A 21,917-nucleotide genomic window follows, 5' to 3' on the forward strand; every position below is an offset into this window, starting at 1 on the left:
CGCTGCATCAGCCAGGCTTAGAGCAGCAAAGAGAAAGTGACGGGGGAGGGTGGGATTTGGGTATCAGTTAATTTCCGGAAGAGATAAGCGTGGGCGGGGTGCAGTGTGGGCCCCGCGGTCCTAACCAGAGCTCAGGGGGCCATTTCCTGTTTTTCTTACACCTGAACTGTCAGGTCTCATGTAGTTAATTAGCCTGGATTTATTTCTTTGCGGCCTTTCTCTCACATTGTAAAAGTACATGTAATTGATTTAGCTGGGAAGAAGCCACGTGGCATCTGCCAGCCCGGGGTTGGTTCTGTCTGGAGCAGAAGCCGGGTGCAGACTTTCTCACCCACCGCAGCCCTTGGGAAAAGCCGGTGTGTGCGGGGCATGGTGGACAGACGCCCTTCCCTTGGGTGCAGGCTGTGCTGGTTAATGTTTGACCGCCAGCCTGCCGAGAATAAAAGGCCCCACTTGTGCCCCGGCCATCTCCCTGGGTAGCTGGCGTCAGCAGTGGCGTGGGCACCGGAGCGCTGGCCTCACGGCGTGCATGTTTCCACGTGGGACTTGGCGGAGAGGTAGGACTCAGAGTAGGAAGGCGCGGGTGTGGAGTGCTGGTTTGTTGCCTTTGTTTTAATCTAATTTCGTTTTGTGGTGAGTTTGCAGAGTGGCTGCTCGCGAGGTCCCTGAACACTAAGCGCTGCCTCCACCTCTGCTCAGGACGTGGAGGGGTCTCCCTGGGGTCCCAGGCGGGGCCTGCGTGTGTCGGCGCATTTGGGGAGCCTGGCTTAGCTGCCCCCTCCCCGTGTCCCCTCCCCCTCCCCGTGGTGGTGACTGGCGTGGAGTTTGGGTCTTTAGTATCTGCTGTGACACCAGCCGCAGAGCTGGTGCTTGTTTGCTCTTCTCACCACTGGGACCCTGGGCTGTGCATCTCCTTCAGCCCCCGTGGACCCCCCCCGGGCTTGTCAGGCTGACGCTGCACCCCCTGTGTCCCTGTGGGATCCTACGAGGACCCTCTGAAGAGAGGGTTCCCACCTTGAGAAGTTCAGGTGCCTGTGGGAGAGCCTGACACTTGTGCTAAAGTGTCAGGTGGGAGCAGCAAGGTGACTGAGCACCCCCCCCACCGAGATGGCAGCCTGTGCGTTCAGCCTGCTCTGAGCACAGCGCCCTCCTCGAGGGCTCCTGCGGGAGGGACTCAGGTGGCGGTGGGGTGTTGAAATTCATTCATTAGGACAAAAAGGCCTTTTTGGCAGCCTGGGGGGCACCTGGGCTCACAGCTCTCTCTCAGCCTGTGACTTCGGGGCTGGGGTTCTCCCCGCCGGCCCCTCTGCCCGCGTTTCTGCGGGACTCACTCGCTGCCCCTGTCTCCACAGTACTGCTCACGACCGTCAACTGTTACAGCGTGAAGGCCGCCACCCGCGTCCAGGACGCCTTCGCCGCGGCCAAACTCCTGGCGCTGGCCTTGATCATCCTACTCGGCTTCATCCAGATCGGGAAGGGTGAGTGCAGCCCCTGGGGTTTCCCGGCTGTCCCGGGAGGCCCTGCTGAGCCTGGGGGGGTGCGGGGAGGGGGAGGGGTCCCCATCTCTGAGCGCCCGGCCCCAGATCCACCGCCTTAGCTGACGGGTGTCGCTGGAGTCGGCGCGTCACGCGGTCCCAGGAGAAGCACTGACGCTGAGTTAGGCGGGCTGAACGTCACCTGGCGGGTCGTCCGTCCCAGAGCAGCGGGAGAAATGGGTCCGCCACGCAGAGGCCGCTGTCCTGCCTGCACGGGGCGGGCATGGTGGTGACCGGGGTGGGCGGTGGTTCGTGGGGAGAGCTTGGCGACGTGCCTGCTGCGTTAGGAGCACGGCCGAGAGGTGCTGTTGCCAGTGCCGCCGGATCTTCCACACGGGAACGTGCCCCCAGCCCCCAGCAGGGTCCCCATGCCCTGTGGATGGCTGCCCGCCATGCCGACCCCTCCCATGATGGGTGCCGACGCAGTGGCGTTTGGTGGCAGTGTGTCTTCCTGCTGGGCTGCATTCTCGTGAGTGTGCCGCCAAGTTTATGCTGTGGGCGGGTGGAGTCTCCCCGTTTCTGGCTACTGAGAGGGATGCTGTCGGGAACATTCTCGGGGGTGTCTTTTGGTGAACGGAGGTACTGGCTTCTCCAGGACGGCTGGATGGCAGGCCACGGTAGCCCTCTGCGTGGCTGCCACAGATCTGTGGTCTCGTAGGGGCTGAGGTCACCGTAAGGACACAGAGTAACACCACCCCCACCCCCGTAGCCCCGTGTGTCGGGAGCGGGGAGACCAGCCTCTGTGTCACCTGGCTTCCTGGGATCTCAGGTTCCAGCATCTTCCTAAAGACAAGACTTTGTCTGGGGGACGCTGGCCGGGCTGGGTTCCGGGTACCAGGAGTGCTGACGGGAGCACTACGGGAGCTGAGGGACCCCCTGCCGTGGAGAGCTTATAGGTGGAAACCAGTGGGTAGGAGGAAAAATCCATCCCGCCCACCAGACGGTCTAGCTGGGAAGCACGTCAATGTCGTTTGAAGAGGACTTGCTGGTGAAGGTTTTGCTTGGCTGGTGTGATTAGATACAGGCTGATGAAGAATGTAGGGGGACCGGAGTTTTGTAAAAACAAATTTCAGCAGGGATAGCAAAGAGCCTTTGTTCAGCTTGAATACATAACGTGTTTATAATTCTACTGCCATCGAAAACGTCCTCCCCCGAAGCCATTCCTTTCTGAACCTGGGAGGCACTGCAGTGTCTGCAAAATTCCTGTCCGCTGGTTTCCCTCTCAGATGGATGCCCTCCCTTGTAGAGGACACTTTGTGAAAACAACCCTTTCCCCGCGAGAGTCGCCTGACTTCCCCCTTGGGCGACTGCCCCAAGGATCCCTTGCTGAATGTTGGCAGAAGGGCCGGGACCCCTCGGGCAGGGGCTCAGCGTGATGGTGCCCAGATTGGCCACGAGCCACGATGCATCTGGGGGACATGACCCGCATCTCACAGACCGGCCCACGCGCCGTCTCTGTCCTTTACCAGTGCCTGGCCCCGCCTGGCCTGCCTGGCGCCCAGAGGGGCCTGGGGGCTGCAGAAGGGGCTGGGGCGTGGGGCCCGGCAGGTCCAGGTTCCAGGCCTCTGTGGCCTCGTCCTCGTCGCCAGTGAGACTCGTGGGCAGGCCTGCCCTCCTTCCTGTCCTCCTTCACCAGAACTTTCTGAGGCCCCGGGTGTGGCTCTGTGCTGAGACCCAGTTGAGGACTCGGCCCTGCCGTCTAGGGCTCGCGCTGTGTCTGGTGTGCGGACATCAGACACGTGCGCAGGAGACTCGCAGGTGGGCAGGCAGGGCTCGTCCCTGAGCAGGAGGGCCCTTCTGAGGGCCAGAGGGCCGGCTGGATGAAGGCTCAGAGTTGGTGTGAGCGGGGCTGGCTCTGCAGGGCCCGGGAGGGGCTCAGGTGGCCCCGAGGCCGGGGGAGTCATGCACGCGGGGCCTGGCAGCACGCGAGGCCTCTGGATTTTCCCGCAGCCTTCTCAGGAGGGGGGCACTGAAATCAGGCCGGCCTTTCAGATCCCAGTGGCCACGAAGTGTGGGTGGGGGAGGCTTGGCCACGGGCGGCCACAGAGAAGCAGGCCCAGCGCGTGGTGTGGAGGGGAGCCCCAAGGACCAGGGCTGATTGACAACGGTGGGCAGAGGGCACTTCGTGCCCGCTTTTGTCCTTTTACTTCTGTCTGTCGGCCCTTTACCTACAACACCCAGCAGGCCCACGGCCCAAGGTCAGGCCGTTCCAAGACCGGAGGGTGGGAGTGGGGAAGGCTCGTCCCTTGAGCCCCGGCCCCTCCTGGAGGACACACAATGGGACCGTTGTGGTCTTGCTGGGCTGTGTCCTCCGGTGGGCGGGCCCCCGGCGTCTTCTGGAGCGTTTGGAGCAGCTGGCGTCACCCTGCAGATAAAGGGTGCCCCCTGGGGGAGCTCACGGGAGGGGGAAGCTGCAGGCCCGGCCCCGGGCCCTGGCCTCCGTGGCAGCTCCTGAGAGATTACCTGGCGCTGAGACATGGGCCCCCGTGTCCAGGAGACCTGGGCGTGGAGGTTCCTGGACCCTGTGCTGATCATCTGTGTCCGGGCACTGCCATGGAGTGACCTAGGGCAGGGGTGGCAGGGGTCCACCTGGGCCGAAGGGGGTCCTGGCAGTGGGGAGGCCCCGGTGGAGCTGTGAAGGCCAGCGTGCCCCCAGGGCTGGGACTCGGCTGGGAGTCACTTGACAGTGTGTGTTTAGTTCTTAGGTTAGTGGGCCCCCCAGGGCACAGAGCAGTGGTGGCCCGACCCTGCCCGGCTTGTAGCAGGGTCGGGGTCCAATCAAGACCCCACCAGGCCTGTGACGATGGGCACTGTGTGTGGGGACGAGAGCTCCCTCGAGGGACGGCCCACCCTGCGTCCCGTCCCAGGGTGGTGTCCGGAGCGGGTGGGGAAGGCCCTGGGCAGCCCAGGCAGGTGGCCAGAGCACGGGGGGCAGGGAGGAGACCCTCGTCCTGGGAGGGTCTGGGTCTCAGCAGGGCCCTTCGCCTGCTGGAGCCCGGGTGTCCTCAGGCGTGAAGCGGCCACACCAGCCGCAGCAGCCCCAGGCCTTGGTGGCCGCCTGAGACTGCCTTCAGGGTGTGGCCAGGCGGCTCTGGCGGCCTGGGAACAGGGCTGCTGTCCTCACAGGGAGGGGAGACATTTGGGGGGCTCCCGGGCTCGGCCTCCCCTAGTGCAGGACTTAGGGTACCTGTGATGGAGGCCATCTCAGAGGGGCTCAGGGTCATGCCGGGACCGCAGGATGCTGTAATGGGGCCACGTGGCTGGGGTTCAGTTCTCCCCATGGTCACCTGTGCCCCAGGAGACAGGGGTGGGGCCAAGGGGGAGGGCGGGCCGGTCCGCTCCTCACCGAATGCCCGGAGCAGCAGGTCACGCGGCAGACACGGGCACCCCTCGGCCACCGTGGGAGGACTTTGACGCGGGTGGCTCTTTCCTCTGGGTGCTCTTTGTTCTTAACTGAGACCTTTCCGTCAGCCTGCGTGGCTCTGTGCAGATTCCGAGTCCAGAGTCATCACAGATCCGAAGTCACATGCTTTGCTTGTGCCACCCTCAGGGATGAAATCAAAGGCCTGGAAGTTGGCTCTCTCCCCCTGCCGACCTTGCTCACCCGTGCCCTCGGTGGTCAGCTGCTTGGACGGGGGCGGCAGCCACACAGCCCTGTGCTGGGCACACTTAGTGCCCAGGGGTCTCTGCAGCCTGTGCAGCGCAGAGAGGGTCCTTTGAGGCCTGAAGCTGATCTTGAGGTCCCGGGGCAGCTCCTCCAGTTTAAAAGACGGGCGACACCGGAGACAGATGCTGGCCACGGTGAATGGGCACCATCACCACCCGCCCCGAGGCAGAGCGGAGAATAGGCACCAGACACCGTGTGCTCAGCCCGGGGTGGGGAGGCGGGAGAGAGGGACCCGCGGCAAGCCAGCTGTGGGATGCAGCCTCCCAAGGGTGCCCGGTCTCTGGGTGGAGCAGGAGACCCGCTAAGGGCAGGGGTCATACAGAGCTGATCTCAGATGGGGCTTAGTCCCACGGCCAAGCCACCTGCTCGCTTGGCCCGTGATGGTGAGGCGGGATCCAAGGCCACGGCTGTTGCATGTCCTGATCGTGACTTCATCACCGTGAAGGCACCGTGGAGACAGGGAGTGTCCTGGGGCAGCTGCAGCGTGGGACACAGGCCAGGAGCTTAGAACAACAGCAGCTACCCCCTCACAGTCTTGGGTCTGGCAGTCCAGAATCAGGGCCGAGCTCCCTCCGAAACCTGGAGGCAGCAGCCTCCCTGCCTCTTCGAGCTCCAGTGGTCCCCGGGCTTGTGGCTGCATCACTCTGCGTCTGTCCTCATGTGGCCCCCGTGTCTCTGTGTCTTATAAGGACGCCCTTGGGGAATTAGGGCCCACCCTAGTCCACCGTCTCAGCCTTGAGATCCTTGCCTTGATTACATCTGCAAAGATCCTTTTCCAGAGCAGGTCACCTTCTGAGGTTCCAGGGGGACATGAACATTGGGGGGACCCTGTTCAGTGTGCTCCATCACATACACGACCGTTATGTGGAACCCCAGAGGGTTAAGGAGGGACCAGGTGGAAGGTTCCTGCACAGTGGACAACCCCCCACCCTGGTTTGGGAAATGACTTTCTCACAGTCGTCGTCACCGTCCTGGGAGGAGTGCCCGTGGGCAGTGGCAGGAGGGAAAGCACTGGGCAGGGCGCGGCCTGGTCACCCTGAGGCTCTGGGATTTTTCCAGCTTGCCCCCAGCTGCCATCTCCAGACTGGGCATTGACAGACTGCGGGTTCCCATGCCCGGGCCCAGGCCAAGCCCTGGTGAGCGTGACATAAGCCCAGCGGGATCTTGGGGGGACGCAGACACCATGAGGAGCCCTTGTCCTCTGATTCAGAGAGGCTGGCACTTCCCCCGGGGCTCCTGGTCCTGTCCCCACGTGCACAGCTCCTCTGAGAGTGGGGTGCCCTGCGCCCCCGGGTCGAGGGTTGCCATGGCTCTGTCTGCGTGACGCAGGGGTCTGGGCTGCTTTCCCTGAAATCGGCTCCCTGGGGCCTTGTGAACACCCCCACCCCGGTCACCCGGGTTCCCGAGGCTGCCAGCGGGCCCAGGGTGTGGCTCTGCTCTAGCTTTCACCTTCCTGTGGCCCTCTGGGACGGGCAGACCCTACGAAGCGGCCTCGGGGCCTGCCTGCACGGCGGGTGAGCCCAGGGGCGGGGGGGGGGGGGGGGGGGCGGGACCCGCCCCAGGCGGCCACCACCTTCCGGGTGAGCAGCTGAGCAGCAAGTCAGAGGCGGCTTGGGGGCTGCCGAGAAGCCCCCGAGACGGGGTGGCCCAGGGGACCCCGTTGAACTGGGGGTCCTGGGATTCCCACACCCCCGGCCCCTGCGGGAGGGCCTGCGCTCCCCCATCTGTCCATCGTGATGACTTTCCTGCCTGCCTGCCTTCTGTGGGCCTGGGGGCCCCATGAGGACAGAGCCGGAGTGGGGAGCTTGGCGGTCGTGGGCGGGGCCGGGTGTTAATGAGGTCATCCATCCCACGTCTGGCCGGCACCTGGAGCTCTGTGCTTTTAACAAAGATGGCGTCCCGGTTTGGGGTCCGTGGGGGGGACGGCCAAGCACACGAGCCAGGCACCTGCCAGCACCAGCTATAGCGGGATCCCGCCCGGCACTGTCTGTTGTGGTGGCCGTCTCGTGTGTTGCCGGGGATTCACGTCACCCAGACTCCACCCACTGGATGACGCCCCCAGCCGTGACAATCCCAAGTGGCTCCCATCACCACATGTCCCCTGGTTGCTGGGGCCGGTGGGTGGCTGAGACCACCACGCGGGGTCTGGGATCTGGCCTGATCTGCCCTCCCAGGGGGGTTTCCTTGTGTGTCCCCTGCGGTGGCCGCCAGGCACCGAGCGGCTGCGGACACACGTCATTCCATGAGCGTGTGGCTGCGTCCCTTGCTGCTTGCTGCTCTGGAGACTGCCAGGCGGGTGCCGCGCACGCCCCCCCAGCTCTCCAGACCTCTGCAGGCCCACCTGCTGTGAGGGCTCCAGCCCCAACAGGATGCCCGGGTGGCGCGGGCAGGCGGAGCCGCTGTCCCCGGGCGGGCTCCCCTGAGCCGCGCCTGTCCTGGGGGTCCCGGGGCCAAGTGCCGCGCAGAGCCAGCAGGCCCGGCGCCCGTGGAGAGGAGGGCAGAGCTCGGCCAGCGTTTGGTCGGGTGCCCGGCCAGGCTGCGGGTCTGATCCAGATGGCCCTCCAGCTCAGACGGAGGCTGGACAGACCCAGGAGTTCTGCCGAGGGGGCCCACGTGTGCACCCAATCCGGGCGGCTGGCTGTCGGCAGGAGGGAGGTGACAGGGAGGGGGCTGCACAGAGGGACTTGCAGTGGCGGATCGGGGCCCAAAGCAGCCAAATTCCTGGCGGAGCTCCTCCTCAACCTCCCCCCCACCGTGCCAGGAGAGAAGCAGGGGGTGTGCTGGCCTCTGTGCACCTGGATGCCCACTTTCCTCCAGGGGATTCGGGCGCTTTGTAGACAGGGAATGAGGCCCCGGATAGCCAAGAGAGCTCCCAGCAGGATGGCCCGGCCACACCTGTCCTACCGAGGCCCCCAGTGGAGCCCATGAGAGTCTTCAGTCTGCGTTTGGGCCAGAGCAGCTAGTATTTTCTTGGGGTTTCAGAGGCTGCAAAGTCACTCTGTAAATCCAGGAAGTAACTGTTCTGCAGCAGGAATTCCATCCACTGTCTCAGGGCGATGACGCGTTTACGTCAGGACTCCGAGCTGTTAGCCCAGAGCCCCTTGATGAAAACATAGAGGCTTCCCAGGCCTCAGGGCTGAAAACGGTGGTTCTGTAACCCCAGCCTGTATTTCAAGCCTTGAATTTTATTCTCAGCAAGAGCATAGGCCGTACTCCTGCATAGCCGTGTCTCTAGCCCACATGTGCACGTGCGTGTATCCATGGTGCATGCACATGCACCCACGTGTGTACAGTGTCACTAGTTCAGGATCGTGCTTGAGGTGGGAGCCAGGGTTTTTTAAATAAATTTATTTATTTATCTTTGGCTGCGTTGGGTCTTCATTGCTGTGCGCGGGCTTTCTTTTAGCTGTGGCGAGCGGGGGCTACTCTTCATTGCGGTGCGCGGGCTTCTCATTGCGGTGGCTCCTCTTGTTGCGGAGCACGGGCTCTAGGCGTGCAGGCTTCGGTAGTTGTGGCTCCCGGCCTCTAGAGCTCAGGCTCAGTAGTTGTGGCGCACGGGCTTAGTTGCTCCGCGGCATGTGGGATCTTCCCGGACCAGGGCTCGAACCCATGTCCCCTGCACTGGCAGGTGGATTCTTAACCACTGCGCCACCAGGGAAGTCCTGGGAGCCAGTTTTAATGGCTGCACCAAGATCTATCTTCCAGCGTATGCGAAAAGCAGTTCCCCTTGAAGCATAAGCAGGAGATCGAAGTATGTCCTGATTGGGAAATGGTGCAGATTGAGGAGAAAATCACAAGTGCATTACCTGTAAGGAGCCCTTGCTGTGAAAGGCCTTTCGTGTTACAGAAGTAGTTTTAAGACCCTGACTGGCAGTAGCAACGCCCTGTAGGGGTGCGGGGTCTTCTGGAGACCTGGGGTAGCGGGAGCAGTCTCGGGGGCTCCCCCAGACTCTCGGGAGCAGCTGCAGCGTCCGGGAGCGGCGGGGTGCTCAGGATGCCCGACCCAGGTCCGTGGGCAGGTGGCCTGAGCCTCAGCTTCCCCGACTTGTGGGACAGATGCCCCTCCCCCTCCTCACAGATGTAAAGGAAGGCACATTCCAGAACATTCCATGGGGAGCAGCCAGGCTCTGGGTGCTGTGCTGAGGTGCCCTGTCCTGAGCCGGCTCTCTGCACTGCCCCCGCCCACCAGCCTGCTGACCACCCTGTGACCAGGCGGTCTCAGGACCCGGGCCTCCAACACAGATCCACGTGTGGGTGGCAGGCTGGGTGCGGTGCCAGCCTCCCTGGAGCCTTTTCTCATCACGAGACCGTGGCCTCATCTGGGGAGCGGAAGGGACCTCCTGCGTCCCAAGTCCTTCTCCCAGCTCAGGCCTGAGCACGCCTGCAGGGCAGAGTGCAGGCATCCAGAGCATCGGGACCCGGAAAGGAGCCTGGGGTCCCTCCCCTCCCCCCGCGGCGTTTGCCGGAGGAAATCGGTGCTGCCTTGAAGTGCAGGCTTTGACTGGGTAGAATGACGGGGTTTTATGGGAGCCTCCCTGCCGTGGGCCCGCTTTTCGCCCTCCCCATACCATCACCCTGTTGTGTTCCTGGGGTGACCAAGGCCATCGCCCTTGTGGAAGGCGTGGCGTCCTCCATCCCCCCATCCCCCGAGGGACCTGCAGATCCTCCAGCCATGGGCGGCAGTGACCCACGTAGCAGCCCCGGGGTCACATCTCAGCATGGTCCCTCAGGTCCTGGACCACGTGCTTCTCAGCAGGACGGGGCACAGACCCTCATATCCGGAGCCATGGGGCCCGTGTCACGGCCGCACCCAGAGCCGGGGAGCCAGGAGCTAAAACCCTGTGGAGTCTGGCCGACCCCCTGCCCGTGTCTGTTGACACCTGGCTGTCAGGCTGGTCCTTCCTTATGGAGCGAGTCTTTCTGGGCCTGGGTGTTATGGGGCCATTGCACAGATGGTGTAACAGCCTCAGAAAGGGCCAGACACTGTCCTAGTAGCCAGGGACCCTTCTAAGGCCCCCATGTTTCACGCCTACCATACTGGGTTGAGTGGTGGCCCCCAAAACATGTCCAATGGAATCGGTGGATGTGGCCTTATCTGTAGGTGTAATTAAGGAAAGAATGGAGCTGAGATCATCCTGGGTTGGGGGGCCCTAAGTCCAATGACAGGTGTCCTTTTGGGACACACAAGAGGTGCCAGGGAAGGCAGGGGCAGAGGTTGGAGCGATACGGCCACAAGCCCAGGACGCCTGCGGCCGTTCAGGGTGGAAACGGTCAGCAGAGAAGCTGACTCCCTTGTGTCCAAGAGCCCAGTACGTCCATCTGGGTTAGGGAACAGAGCTGAGCCCACCGTCCCTCACCAGCTGCAGCCCCTCGGGTGCAGCCGCGTCCTGGGGCGGGTCCAGGTCGTCTTCGGGAGCTCGTGTGCCCAGACGAGAAGTCTGGCTTACACTTAGCAGCTCTGGGCTCCCCGCGCTAAGGGCGAGAGTGGAGACGCAGCCCAGGTGCCCTGACTGGGCCGCATCTCGGGGTCTGCAGGGAGCGTCCTCTGAGGCGCCCAGCGCGCTGCAGCCCAGGCAAGGCAGACCCACCCCGCTGCCCGCCCGTCCCAGGCATCCTGTCCCTCAGGCACAGATGGGCCCTGGGTGTCCACCCGGCCGGGGGTCTGCAGAGCTGCCCTCCCCCTCTTGAGTGGGCGGGGCCAGGGGCCACAGACCTAGCAGAACCGAGTTCACCCTACCTGCCTGCCGCGGCCCCTGGGAGTCTGGTGGCTCACAGGTGCATTTAATCTGTTGCATTTTTGTCTATTTCTGTATTTTGATCCAGGAACATTTTGGAACTTGCGGCTTGGCCTCCGTGCCGCGATCCCTAACCCAGAATCCCTATCTGTCTGTTTGGCCCCTGCCAGGTAACGTGTCCAATCTGGACCCCAAGTCCTCGTTTGAAGGCACCAAAGTGGACGTGGGGAACATTGTGCTGGCGCTGTACAGCGGCCTCTTTGCCTACGGGGGATGGTAGGTTCTAGAACATCTGGGCCCTGGGGCACACGTGCTGGGCCCCAAAGTGTCCAGAAATCCATACCTCTCGGCCATCCACGGGTGATTCTACGGGGCAGGGGCAGGAAACCCCGTGCTTCCCGAGGAAGCACAGAGGGGCCCTCGTAGCAGTGCTGTTCTCGGCTCGTGTCCTGCCCCCGAGAACGGGGCCCCGGGATAACCCTCTGCTGACACCTCAGGACCGGTGCTGCTTCCCAGGGGGGATGGCGCTGGGGAGGGGCAGGACCATCGCCGTCTCAGGAGGCGCCCCCATGCCCCCAGCTGCTCAGCAGGAGGGACCTGGGGGTGTGGGCGTCCCCTCTCCACTGGCCCAGGGCAACCAGGACGGACTGCCCATGGAACCTGCATTCTTTCTTTCTGATGACTGCGGGAGGAACGTATAATAAAAGTTTGCTCTCTCAATTCTAGGAATTACTTGAATTTTGTCACAGAGGAGATGATTAATCCCTACAGGTATGTATGTGAACAGAGACGCGTGTTTTTATCATTTTCACATGAGAGAAGGAAGAAGCCTGGTTCTGTCCAAGAGCCCGTCCTTGGGCTCAGCCCAGCCCCCGACAAAAGCAGTGCACGGCCTTCCGGGAGGGCCCCTGGGGTCAGGATCATGGGGGCCGTGTGATCTGGAAGAAGATTCGTCCTCAGAATGGGCAGGAAACCCATTTCACGGATGGGGGCGTGCAGGCCGGCAGGGTTGAGTCACTGGCCCAGGTCTGCACAGCTGCCCTGCCCCAAGCGCCACCTTCCAGCCACTTGCTGGTCACGTGCCGCTTCCCCCACAGCGAGGGACGGGCCCGGCCCCGTCCTGGGCTTCATTTTGGTGATGTACCCGCCCGGTCCTTGCAGAAACCTGCCCCTGGCCATCATCATCTCCCTCCCCATCGTCACCCTGGTGTACGTGCTGACGAACCTGGCCTACTTCACCACGCTGTCCCCTGAGCAGATGCTCACGTCGGAGGCCGTGGCCGTGGTAAGATGCCACCTGCCGCTCAGAGCCGGCCGCGGCCCTCCGAGCCACAATGAGGAGCGGGCCGGGCCCCTCGTCTGCACACGGCGCTCCTACTCAGAGGGGTTGAGCTCGTGCTTTACCGAGCCTGCCAGCGGGTGCAGGGCGCTGGCTGTATGTGGGGACCACGGGGGGCTTTAGCCGCGCTGGTGCCCAGGCCACCCTGGACAGTTTTAAGTTCGCACGTCTGTGGTGGTCCCAGTGACGGTCGCTCTTAGAGCCGAGGGGCTGAGTCCATTACGGACCTCCAGCCCCACCTCAGAGGCCTGTCCCGCCTTCCGAATAAATACTGAGCCCTCGGGGAGGGGACTGTGTGGGGGCCAGCCCGGGGGTGGGGGGCGGCGAGGAGCATGCGGAGGGGCCACGCGGACGGCCAGGTGGGGCAGTCGGGGCGTCACGGGGCAGGGCTCACGCTCAGCGTCCGTCTAGGACTTCGGGAACTACCACCTGGGCGTCATGTCCTGGATCATCCCCGTCTTCGTGGGTCTGTCCTGCTTTGGCTCCGTCAACGGGTCCCTCTTCACGTCTTCCAGGTGAGCCCGGCCAGGGCCGCCCTCGGTCCCTCAGGCTCTGGCGGCAGAGCGGTGGAGCGGGCGGGGCTGCCGCATGGGGAGACGCTACACGTGGCTTTCTCATGTGCGCTTGGAGAGTTCTCTTTTTTGTTACTTTGAGTAATAACATAGCTGTCAAAACATTCAAGTGACACAGAAATAACCCACGTTCCTGCCCAGAGGTGACACAACTGCTGTGTCCATCCAGGCTCTCTCGTGGGTTAATGTCAACCCTGCGGGGGGCTGGAGGTGACAGGGCCCCTTACCAGCTGGGTCCGTGAGGGACACCGAGGCCCACGGCAGGGAGCCCAGCCCTCAGCAGAGGCCCCCTCCGCGCCCCACCTGCCTGGGTCCCTCGGCCGAGGCCGACGCCTTCCCCTCTGTCCGCAGGCTGTTCTTCGTGGGGGCCAGGGAGGGCCACCTGCCCTCCATCCTCTCCATGATCCACCCGCGGCTGCTGACGCCCGTGCCCTCGCTCGTGTTCACGGTGAGTCCCCGCCCTCCGTGGGGCGGGGGTCACTGGCAGGGCGAGGTGGAGGGTGGGCGTGTCCCTCGGGGATCCGTGTCCCTTGGGGATTGTTGGGGGCTCTGCAGAGGGAGTCTGGGAGCGGCCACACCGTCCCGGCTCTGCCTAGTGTCACCAGGCTGCGGACCGGCGGCCGGCGGGGAGGTGCAGACGGGCTATATCGCAAAGTGTTTCTCCACGTCCTGCTCTTCGCCACACGCTCCCCTGAACTCTAAAGGGCGCTGGATACTTTTTGGTTTCTCGCTCCAAAATTAATACGTGGTGGTTATAAAAAAAAAAGAGAGAGAAACAAGAAGCAAAAACAACCTGGAGGCATGTGAAGCCAAACCTCCCCGCCCAGGGTAGCGTGTGGCCTCTGACTCCTCCTTGAAATCCGTCAGCGCTTTCCTTTGCCGTGAGGGTCTGCGTGTCCCACAGACCACATGTTCCTTTAAGACGGGAATGGGCACGTGCGGGCAGCCCGCCCGCCGGATGTGTCCCGCCGGCGGCAGTGGCTCACGGCCCGTCCCTGTGCTTGCAGTGCCTCATGACCCTGCTGTACGCGTTCTCCAAAGACATATTCTCCGTCATCAACTTCTTCAGCTTCTTCAACTGGCTCTGTGTGGCCCTGGCCATCATTGGGATGATCTGGCTCCGCTACCAGAAGCCAGATCTGGAGCGGCCCATCAAGGTGAGGGTCCGCGCGGTCCCCACGCGTGCCCGGGCAGCCAGCGTCCCTCGGTGGGCCTCCGTCCCCTCTGCACACCGGGGCTCAGGGCGCCCTTCTCCAAGGGCCCTGGAGAGAACCAAGCAGATCAGTGCGTGAACAGCTTCTGATCTAGACGGGGGCCTTGAGTTCTGTTGATGACTGTTTGATTCTAGGTGCTGGGGTTCGTCCAAGGACATGACAGACACCCCCCCCCCCCCCACCCAGCCCCTAATCCTCCTAGAGCTTATCTTCTAGCGAAAGGAGAGGAGCAGAAGTAAGAAGCTTGCAGCACGGGGCGGCCGGGGTGGCCAGGAGCAGACTGCACGTGGGCGGAGGGGAGGGGCCCCTGACTTTGCCCCTGAGTGAATGGAGGCTTTTCGGGACCAGGCTGCCCACCGTGCCCCCGGCCTGAGGTCGACTCTCTGTGTCCTCATAAACTCAGTACTGGGCGCAGCTGCCCAAGGGCGACCTTGTTTCTCCAAAAAGGGGGTCACAGCCCTGCTGGGGAGGCCTGGTGAGCACGTCAGCTGTGCCCCCGACCGTCGTGTCGGAGTGAGAGGGCAGAGCCCGTGGCGTGGCGGCTGGCGACCGGCAGCTCCTGCCCCTCCTCCAGTCCTGGTGGCGTGTGGCCAGCAGCTGGCACCTGTCCACGGGCCCCTTGCCCACCTCGCCCACCGAGCAGTCCTGCAGTGCCAGCCAGGACGGACCCTCGCTCAGCCCGGGGTCTCTTGCCAAGGTGTAGGCAGAGGGCGGGTTCCGGGTGTGGGCAGGCCGCCTGGCAGGAGGCACGGTGGATGCAGACAGGGGACAAGTGTCCCTGGGGCCTTGGCTGCGCTGTGGGTGCCTCTCTGGCGCCTCTTCCGGGCCCTGTGTGGGCGGGCTCTCTGCCAGGCAGCCATGCAGCCTGTGGTCCAGTCCATCCGCAAGGACTCTGAGGAGGTGGGCGCCCCTTGCCTGTTAGCGGGTGGCCGCGGCCTTCCCAGAGGCATTGCCCCAACCCCGGGAGACCGTGGTGAGGGGCGGGGCCAGGGTCCCGCCCTGCGATGTGGGAAGCCTGGTTGGTCCAGCTCACCCGCCAGCACCAGCTGGGCTTTGGGTAATTACCGCCCAGCGCCGGCTGCTGAGGTGGGTGAATGGAGAACAAGGTGGGGTCCCGGTTCTCAAGAGGCCAGCACGACTCAGGGGAACCTCGGGGCCTAGTAAAGCCTAGAGACGCTGCACGGCAAGTGTGGCAGCCCGGGGGGGTCGGGCCCTTTTAGATCCGGAAGGATCAGCTGGGCGCAGGTCTTTCCGGGGGGTCTGTGGGAGGGGCTGGGTGGGCCCAAGGGCGAGGCCGGCTCTGGCGGGGGCACAGGGAGGACGCCGTGCTTCCAGGGGTGGCCAGGACACGACAGGTGTAGGACAGGAGGAGACGTCCAGCGCCCGGTGTCAGCTGCGTCCCCTCCCCAGGTTCACCTGGCCCTCCCGGTGTTGTTCATCCTGGCCTGCCTGTTCCTGATCGCCGTCTCCTTTTGGAAGACCCCCGTGGAGTGCGGCATTGGCTTCACCATCATCCTCAGTGGCCTGCCTGTCTACTTCCTCGGGGTCTGGTGGAGAAACAAGCCCAAGTGGCTGCTGCAGGGCATCTGTGAGTACCTCGCCCCGGCCGGACCTCCTCCACCCGCCTGGGGTCTGCCCCGCCCACCTGGGGTCTGCCCCGCCCACCTGGCCGTGCTGCCCTGACCTTACCGCACTGGCCCGGAGTGACACGCGCAGCAGGCGGGGGGTCGGGGTCGGGACGTGTGAGGCCCTGGCCGAGCAGACCGAGCTGGGCGTGTCTGGTGGTGACCTAGCCTGCATATTTCAGGGTAAGGTGCTCAGCTGCACACCAGCTAATCTCAGAACAAGGGATTCCAGAAAACCAGGCTGCTCTTGCCAAGTAACGAAATCCCCGTCTGCCGCCAGCTTAAACCCAGCCGGCTGAGGAGAGAAAACAGGATCTGCGCTGGGGCCACAGGGCTCATTTACAAGCCTGGTTCAGCACCCTGTGCTGAGACCGCTGTTAGTGTGACAGGCTCCTGCATGGGCTTCAAAATCCCCAGGGTAGCCGTCCCAGAATTCTGACGGGCACCTGCCCGGGGCCCAGGACGTTGTCCGTCATTTTGCTGGAACTTTGCCTCCAGCCCGGACTGTAGTCCCTGTTAAAGAGCTGTCGGAACACACCAAGGGCCTAGAGCAGGGCCCCTCCATTCTGAAATCACCCCCTAGTGATGCCCGCGAAGGCTCTGTGGGTGATGGGCTCACCTGGGCGCCAGCACACCCGCCTGCTCCAGCCCCTCTGAGGACCGCGGTGGGCGTGCTGGCTGCCGGTCCTGGAAGTCTGCCAGGCGGTGGCCCAGGTGTGGTGTCACAGCCCTCCAGCAGCGGGGCCACCGTCCAGTTAACGTCTCTCCATGGTCCTGGGGTCTGAACCGGGATGAGGGGTGGAGCCAGCACCCGCCTGTTGCCATGATCCTTGGCGTCACCTCCCTGAGTAACGTAACTCTCAGGAGGCCTGCAGGCGCGGTGTGCGCACGGGCACACACACAAATTGGGAGGTTCCACATAAATTTCTGGCTTTCGGGCTTCTCTTACAACCTTGGGACGCATCACGACGGGGCGGGGTGAGCCCACATCCCTCGCTGCCCTGACCCCCCAGGCACGGGACCACAGGACCCCCGAGTAACTCCGCTCTTCTCCTGGCAGTTTCCACGACGGTCCTTTGCCAGAAGCTCATGCATGTGGTTCCCCAGGAGACGTAAGCGACAAGATCTGAGAAGCTGCCGGAAAGAAAACGCAGAGATTGTTTTAAACCACCCACCCCTTAGAAAGCGACTCCGGTCCCATCATCCAGGCAGCTCAGCTGGGGGCCCCCACTGTCCCTCCCCCGGGGTGGCGGCCAGGCCACTGTGAACCCTGGTACGAATTCAGTCCCAGACGACGGATGTCTGTGGATACCTCTCAAGCGTGGAGGCGGGAACGTTGGACCGAGGAGGCTGCGGGCTTCCTGCCGAATTGGGCCTTCTCCCTTCTCACCTTTGTGTATTTGTACTTTTTTTTAACTTTATTTTTTTTGGCCGCACTGTGCGCCAAGTCGGATCTTAGTTCCCCGAGCAGGGATCGAACCTGTGCCCCCTCCATTGGGAGCACCGAGTCTTAACCACTGGACCGCCAGGGAAGTCCCTTTATTATTTTTGTTTTAACTTAATCTTGGGTCGCGTCGACGCCACCAAGATGATTATTTTTTAGAGAAACGTGAGGGGGTCTTTTCTCCCCTAATGCCACCGGTAGCACAATGTGCCTCAGAGGGACCAGATCCTGTCGCCAGAGTCCGGCACGCCTCCGAGAACGGAGGGGTTCTGGGAACCCCCTGGCAGAGTTCCGGGCTCGGCCTCGCCCTCTGGACGGTGGCCTGGACACATGCGCTTCGGCTTTGCCGTTTCTCTGTTATTGTAGATGTAGTGACTTTTGTGAAACTAACCCACGTGCTCACGTCTCGTTGCCTTAAAGACCTGCGCTAGCTCCCTTCCCAACCCCCAAAAAGAAAGAACATCTCAATGAAAGGCTTGTAGAAGGAAAGGCCTTGGGCTGATCAACAGTGGTGCCCTGGTGCCTGCCACGGGCAGAGGGATCCGAGCGGAAGTCAGGGGCAGCTGGGAGACCCCGGACCTCCCACCGGGACGTGCAGATCGGGGCCAGTTTTGGGGCTAGACCCTGTCACTCAGGACAGCTTTGGGCTCCTGACTGTACATCCCTCCCTGGACGCCAGCCTGAGCAAAGGCCAGAGGATTCCGGCAGCTCCTATGGTGGGCAAGTGGGCAGTGCTGTTTCAGGCCTGTTCTGCATCAGTTTTGGAGCCAAGCTCTAGCCCTTTCAAAGCTTCACAGTTGAAATCTGGAAGCAGACGCCGTGACCCCTCATGGGCTTCTCCTCTGTGTTCCCGCAAGGCAGCTCTCCCGGGCCTCGAGGGCTGGACAGCAGCCCTGCCAGCTATCTGGGGCTGGCTCTCCGCTCCTGGCCGAGGCACAGCTGTCCCCTCCCCTGTCACCTGTCCCAGGCTCGGGGAGCTGGAGTCCGGCCCTCAGCACTCCGACTGCACCTGCTCCGGAGGCCACCTGACCCTCAGGCGGTCTGGCTCCCACTGAGACCAGCGTGGCACGCCCACCCTCCCCTCCGGAGGGGCTGTGCTCGCAGGCTTCTGTTCTTGTGGTTCCCATAGCATTTTCCCCAGGGGAGGCAGCCGAGGCCCAGAAGCTCCTCTGGCCTGGCCACCGGCTGGCTTTGCTGTGCTGTCACCGTCCACAGAGTCAGCCTGGGGAGCGGCGTCATCCAAGGTCAGATCGGCTCCCTCCAGGCCCTTCTGAGGCGCTGGCGGCTCTGCCTTGGCCTCTGCCCCCTGACCTTCCCACCAGGGGGAGGGTGAGCCTAGCCCTCGGGCACTGAGCCTCACTGCTCAGCCGTAGCCATTCCCCAGGGGCCACGTGAGCGCCGAGTGGCCAGTCCATCCACTGCCACCCACCTGGGCTCCGGGGCCCCGCGTGGTCCGACGGGCCCAGAGAGACCTGACAAGCAGCTTGTTGCGGGGGGGCCAGGCTGGGCGTTGAGGCTGAAACAGAGGTGGCCACGTGTCCACCCCTCCCTCTTCGTGCTGGTCAGGAGACCCCTGCCCACCTGTAGCTCCTGACATGTGAGGACCGACGTCCACAGAAGTCTCCTCACCGACTCAATTGTCCCGGGGCTGTAATCCACGCATCTAGGGGCCCAGCTCAACGGCTGAAGGCAGAATGTCACCCAGCAAGACAGAGGCCTGATTTTAGACTTTCTGTCTTGGGGCCTCAGTTTTCTCACCTGTAAATGGGGGCCACAGCTGCTGTACCACCTGCCTGGTGGGATTGTGCCCCTTCAGGAGGAGGCCGTGGCCATCGTAGCCACCGCAGCCCCTCGCACAGGTGGCGGGCAGGGTGGTGCCTGGGGCGCACTGCCCACTGCCTTTCCGCGGTGGTCCAGCAGCCTCTGAGCAGGTTTTGGCCTCTTCTCTCCAGGGTGTCGCGACGACACTTAGGACGCGTCGTGGTCAGACCACTGGCTCTAGATGTGACCTGGCAGAGTGCAGGGAGCCAGGTGTCCCTGTCCAGACTGCAGTGGCCTTCCCACCATGTGCATCTTGGGGAAGTGGGGTGGTGCCGCCCCTGCAGGAGTGACGGGGCCCCTTTATGCACCGCAAGGTCAGAGGTAGTTCTGAAGCATGGCTCTCCCCGGCATGTGGGAAGGCAGGTTGGGGGGCCCAGGCTGTGATTCTTGGGGCTGTGGGGTCCCGTGCAGCCCAGGGCCCCGCCCCTGCCCGCCCCTTAGAAGGCAGGCGTGTCTGTGTTCTGGGGCAGAGACTCCGCTCCATCTGACCACACTACTGACAAGTGTCCTGAGCGTTCACCTTTGTGGGTTATTTTTTTTTTTTTTAAGCCGAATTTTGGCGTAACGTGTGCAGCCGTTGTGCTTTGTTCCATCCTCATGTCTCGCTAGTGTAAGGGGTGCTGTCGGCACAGTGTTTATTTATTGTGGGAGCGGCGTACAGCCCTGCTCTGCGGGTCCCCGCCACGCCAGCCGCCCGCCACGATGTCGCGCAGTGACGTGTGTGTGACTTCACGCCTCTCTCTCCTGCTAACCGCTAACCTGTTACACGCTTGGCTGGTTCGACATGGGGAGTTCTGTGTTTTGTGAGGGGTTTTTGTTTTTAAAGAAGAATTGTAAGCACTGCGGATGGTTTTCTGTCTTGTATTCAGTGCCAGATTCTGGGTGTAGGGAGGTTCCTGGAGGTGCCTCCCCGGGGTTGGGGTGGGGGGAGGGGTTGATCATACACCTCCTTGCCCAGTTCGTTCATTCAGTCATTCATTCATTCATTCACCAGCAGCCTCCTCGAGGCCACAGGTGGGTGATGAGGGCCAGGGAGGAGGCAAGGGGGTGAGCGGGAATTTGGATCCACCTCTCAGGAAGGACATTGAAGTTGGGACCTAGGAGAACAGGCCTGGCCTTGGGGCGACAGGCAGGCCAGGACCAGCGCCGGGTCGGGAGGAGGCACGGGCCGTCTTGGGGTCGGAGGGAAGGGACCAGCCTCCACAGCAGCCCTGAGGGTTAGTCATCACAGCCTCGGGGTGGAGCAGGGCCCAGAGCCCTGCCAGCCCTCACTCGATGCCGGCAAACTCCATTCCTCGCGGGGCCTTGCGTGGCGGGACGTGGGTGTGCCGGGATGGGACGGGCGTCGCGGGGCGGCTGCCGCCTGAACCTCAGCGAGGGCAGGAGGCCCATCCACGGCGGCTGCCGAGCAAGCCCAGGCTGCCGGGACCAGGGGCCTTGAGTGCCACTGGGGAGGTTTCCACTCCAACCCGCGGGTTTGGGGCAAGGGAGTACCAGCCACGGGCCAGGTCCTGGTGCTGCCCCCAGCGGGTTGGGTGCCCAGGGTCCCTGAGCACCATGTAGCTTCGCTTTCTGCTGGAGAAAACTTATTACTCCAGGGAGACCAGCTGAACAAAGTCCCAGGGGCAGCTCCATGAGATGCACAGACCGTGATGCATCGACTAGTGCGTTGAAAGTCCTACTTCCGTCTCCATGGGAGCAGGTGGGACACGTGAAAGGCCACTGGCATCCCGATCGTTCCTTGGCCCTCAACGAGTGTGCCTTTCACGGTCACTGATGGAAAAGGGTCTGGACACGAAAGGACAGGTCTCAAACCAACCGGAACAAACTGCCCCACACGTGTGGTCTGAGCGGAGCTGGCTGGTCAAGGTCCTCTGGGGCAGGAGGGGGGGCAGGAGGGGGCAAGAGAGAGAAATGTCTCCGGGTGGGGGGACCAGGGCACATTCGCCCAACAACCTACATCACTCAACCCTGTGCACGGAGAGAGCAGTTTGTTTGGAGAAGGTGGGAAGCTGGCTGCTGGGGGAGCCCTCTTCTCGTACGTAGTCCCCGAATTCTTGGGAAATTGCCTGGGGAAGTGGCTGGTGGGGTCAGGCTGTCGGCAGCGAGGCAGAGACCTCGGACATCGCTGAGCCAGCCCTGCCTGTGGGGTTAGCCAGAACCACCATGAGGGCGTGGGATCGCGGCAGACTGGGGATGGGGGCCAGGCAAGCGGAACTGGATTCCAGGCAGAGTGGGAGGGGGCGGGGGTGACATCTGGGCCCAGTGGGAGAGCTCAGACACCCTGCGATGTCACGAGGACCCCGGGGAGGAAGCAGCGCCCCGTGGCGTTCCTGCCTCTGGACAGGACCCTTTTGTGCGTCGTATACATGTGACCCTTCCCTGGCCTCCGAGGTGGTGAAGGGGGTGGCCCGAGGCCCAGGAGAGCAGCACATCCTCACCCCCAAAGGCGCCCTCTGCACTCGTGGGGCTGCCCCAGGCTAGCAACATCCCTTGGGGCCCCAGGACCCTTCACCCTCCTGCCAGAAACTGCTCCTTGATTTCTTCACGTGCCTGGCCACGCCACACAGGCCCCGAGCTGCACTCGTTACTTCTTGGGGTCCAGTCTGGCAAGACCCAGATCTTTGTCCTCCAGCCAAAGGGTGACTTAATCCTGCAAGTAGGAACTCAATGGTGATTAAACTTAAACGCCTAAATCACACCAACACCCCGGGTGATCAGATCTTCACAGAGCTTGTCTCTACCCGTTTCACCGGAGAACACATCCTCTCTGGGTCAAAGAGGGGCACAGAAGGTTCCAGAAGCCCCTCTCCCTCATTGACCTCTGTGCAGGCTGGTCGAAGGATGGCATGTGGCCCCCAGCCGGGCTCTTACCCTCGCCCCCTCCCCGAAGGAGGGCTCTGGGGCCCAAAGTCGACGTGGGTCTGGCCCTGCCCACCTCGTGGTCCCAACCTTTCCAAGCCCG

At 63.1% G+C, this 21,917-nt stretch overlaps 1 protein-coding gene across 1 annotated transcript in view; it reads left to right on the forward strand.

Moving 5' to 3' along the window:
• SLC7A5 (solute carrier family 7 member 5) overlaps positions 1 to 19,797 on the forward strand; it is a 32,887-nt gene extending 13,090 nt beyond the window's left edge. The window contains exons 2-10 of the mRNA XM_057534633.1: positions 1,353 to 1,478; positions 11,108 to 11,213; positions 11,664 to 11,708; positions 12,099 to 12,222; positions 12,688 to 12,791; positions 13,200 to 13,296; positions 13,856 to 14,005; positions 15,473 to 15,650; positions 16,748 to 19,797. Coding sequence (XP_057390616.1) covers positions 1,353 to 1,478; positions 11,108 to 11,213; positions 11,664 to 11,708; positions 12,099 to 12,222; positions 12,688 to 12,791; positions 13,200 to 13,296; positions 13,856 to 14,005; positions 15,473 to 15,650; positions 16,748 to 16,803 — 986 coding nt within the window. The 3' untranslated portion in view covers positions 16,804 to 19,797. The remainder of the gene's footprint in view (positions 1 to 1,352; positions 1,479 to 11,107; positions 11,214 to 11,663; positions 11,709 to 12,098; positions 12,223 to 12,687; positions 12,792 to 13,199; positions 13,297 to 13,855; positions 14,006 to 15,472; positions 15,651 to 16,747) is intronic.
• The last annotated feature ends 2,120 nt before the right edge of the window (positions 19,798 to 21,917 follow it).

The sequence above is a fragment of the Balaenoptera acutorostrata genome, chromosome 19 (genome assembly GCF_949987535.1).
Source record: "Balaenoptera acutorostrata chromosome 19, mBalAcu1.1, whole genome shotgun sequence".
Lineage (NCBI taxonomy): Eukaryota > Metazoa > Chordata > Mammalia > Artiodactyla > Balaenopteridae > Balaenoptera > Balaenoptera acutorostrata.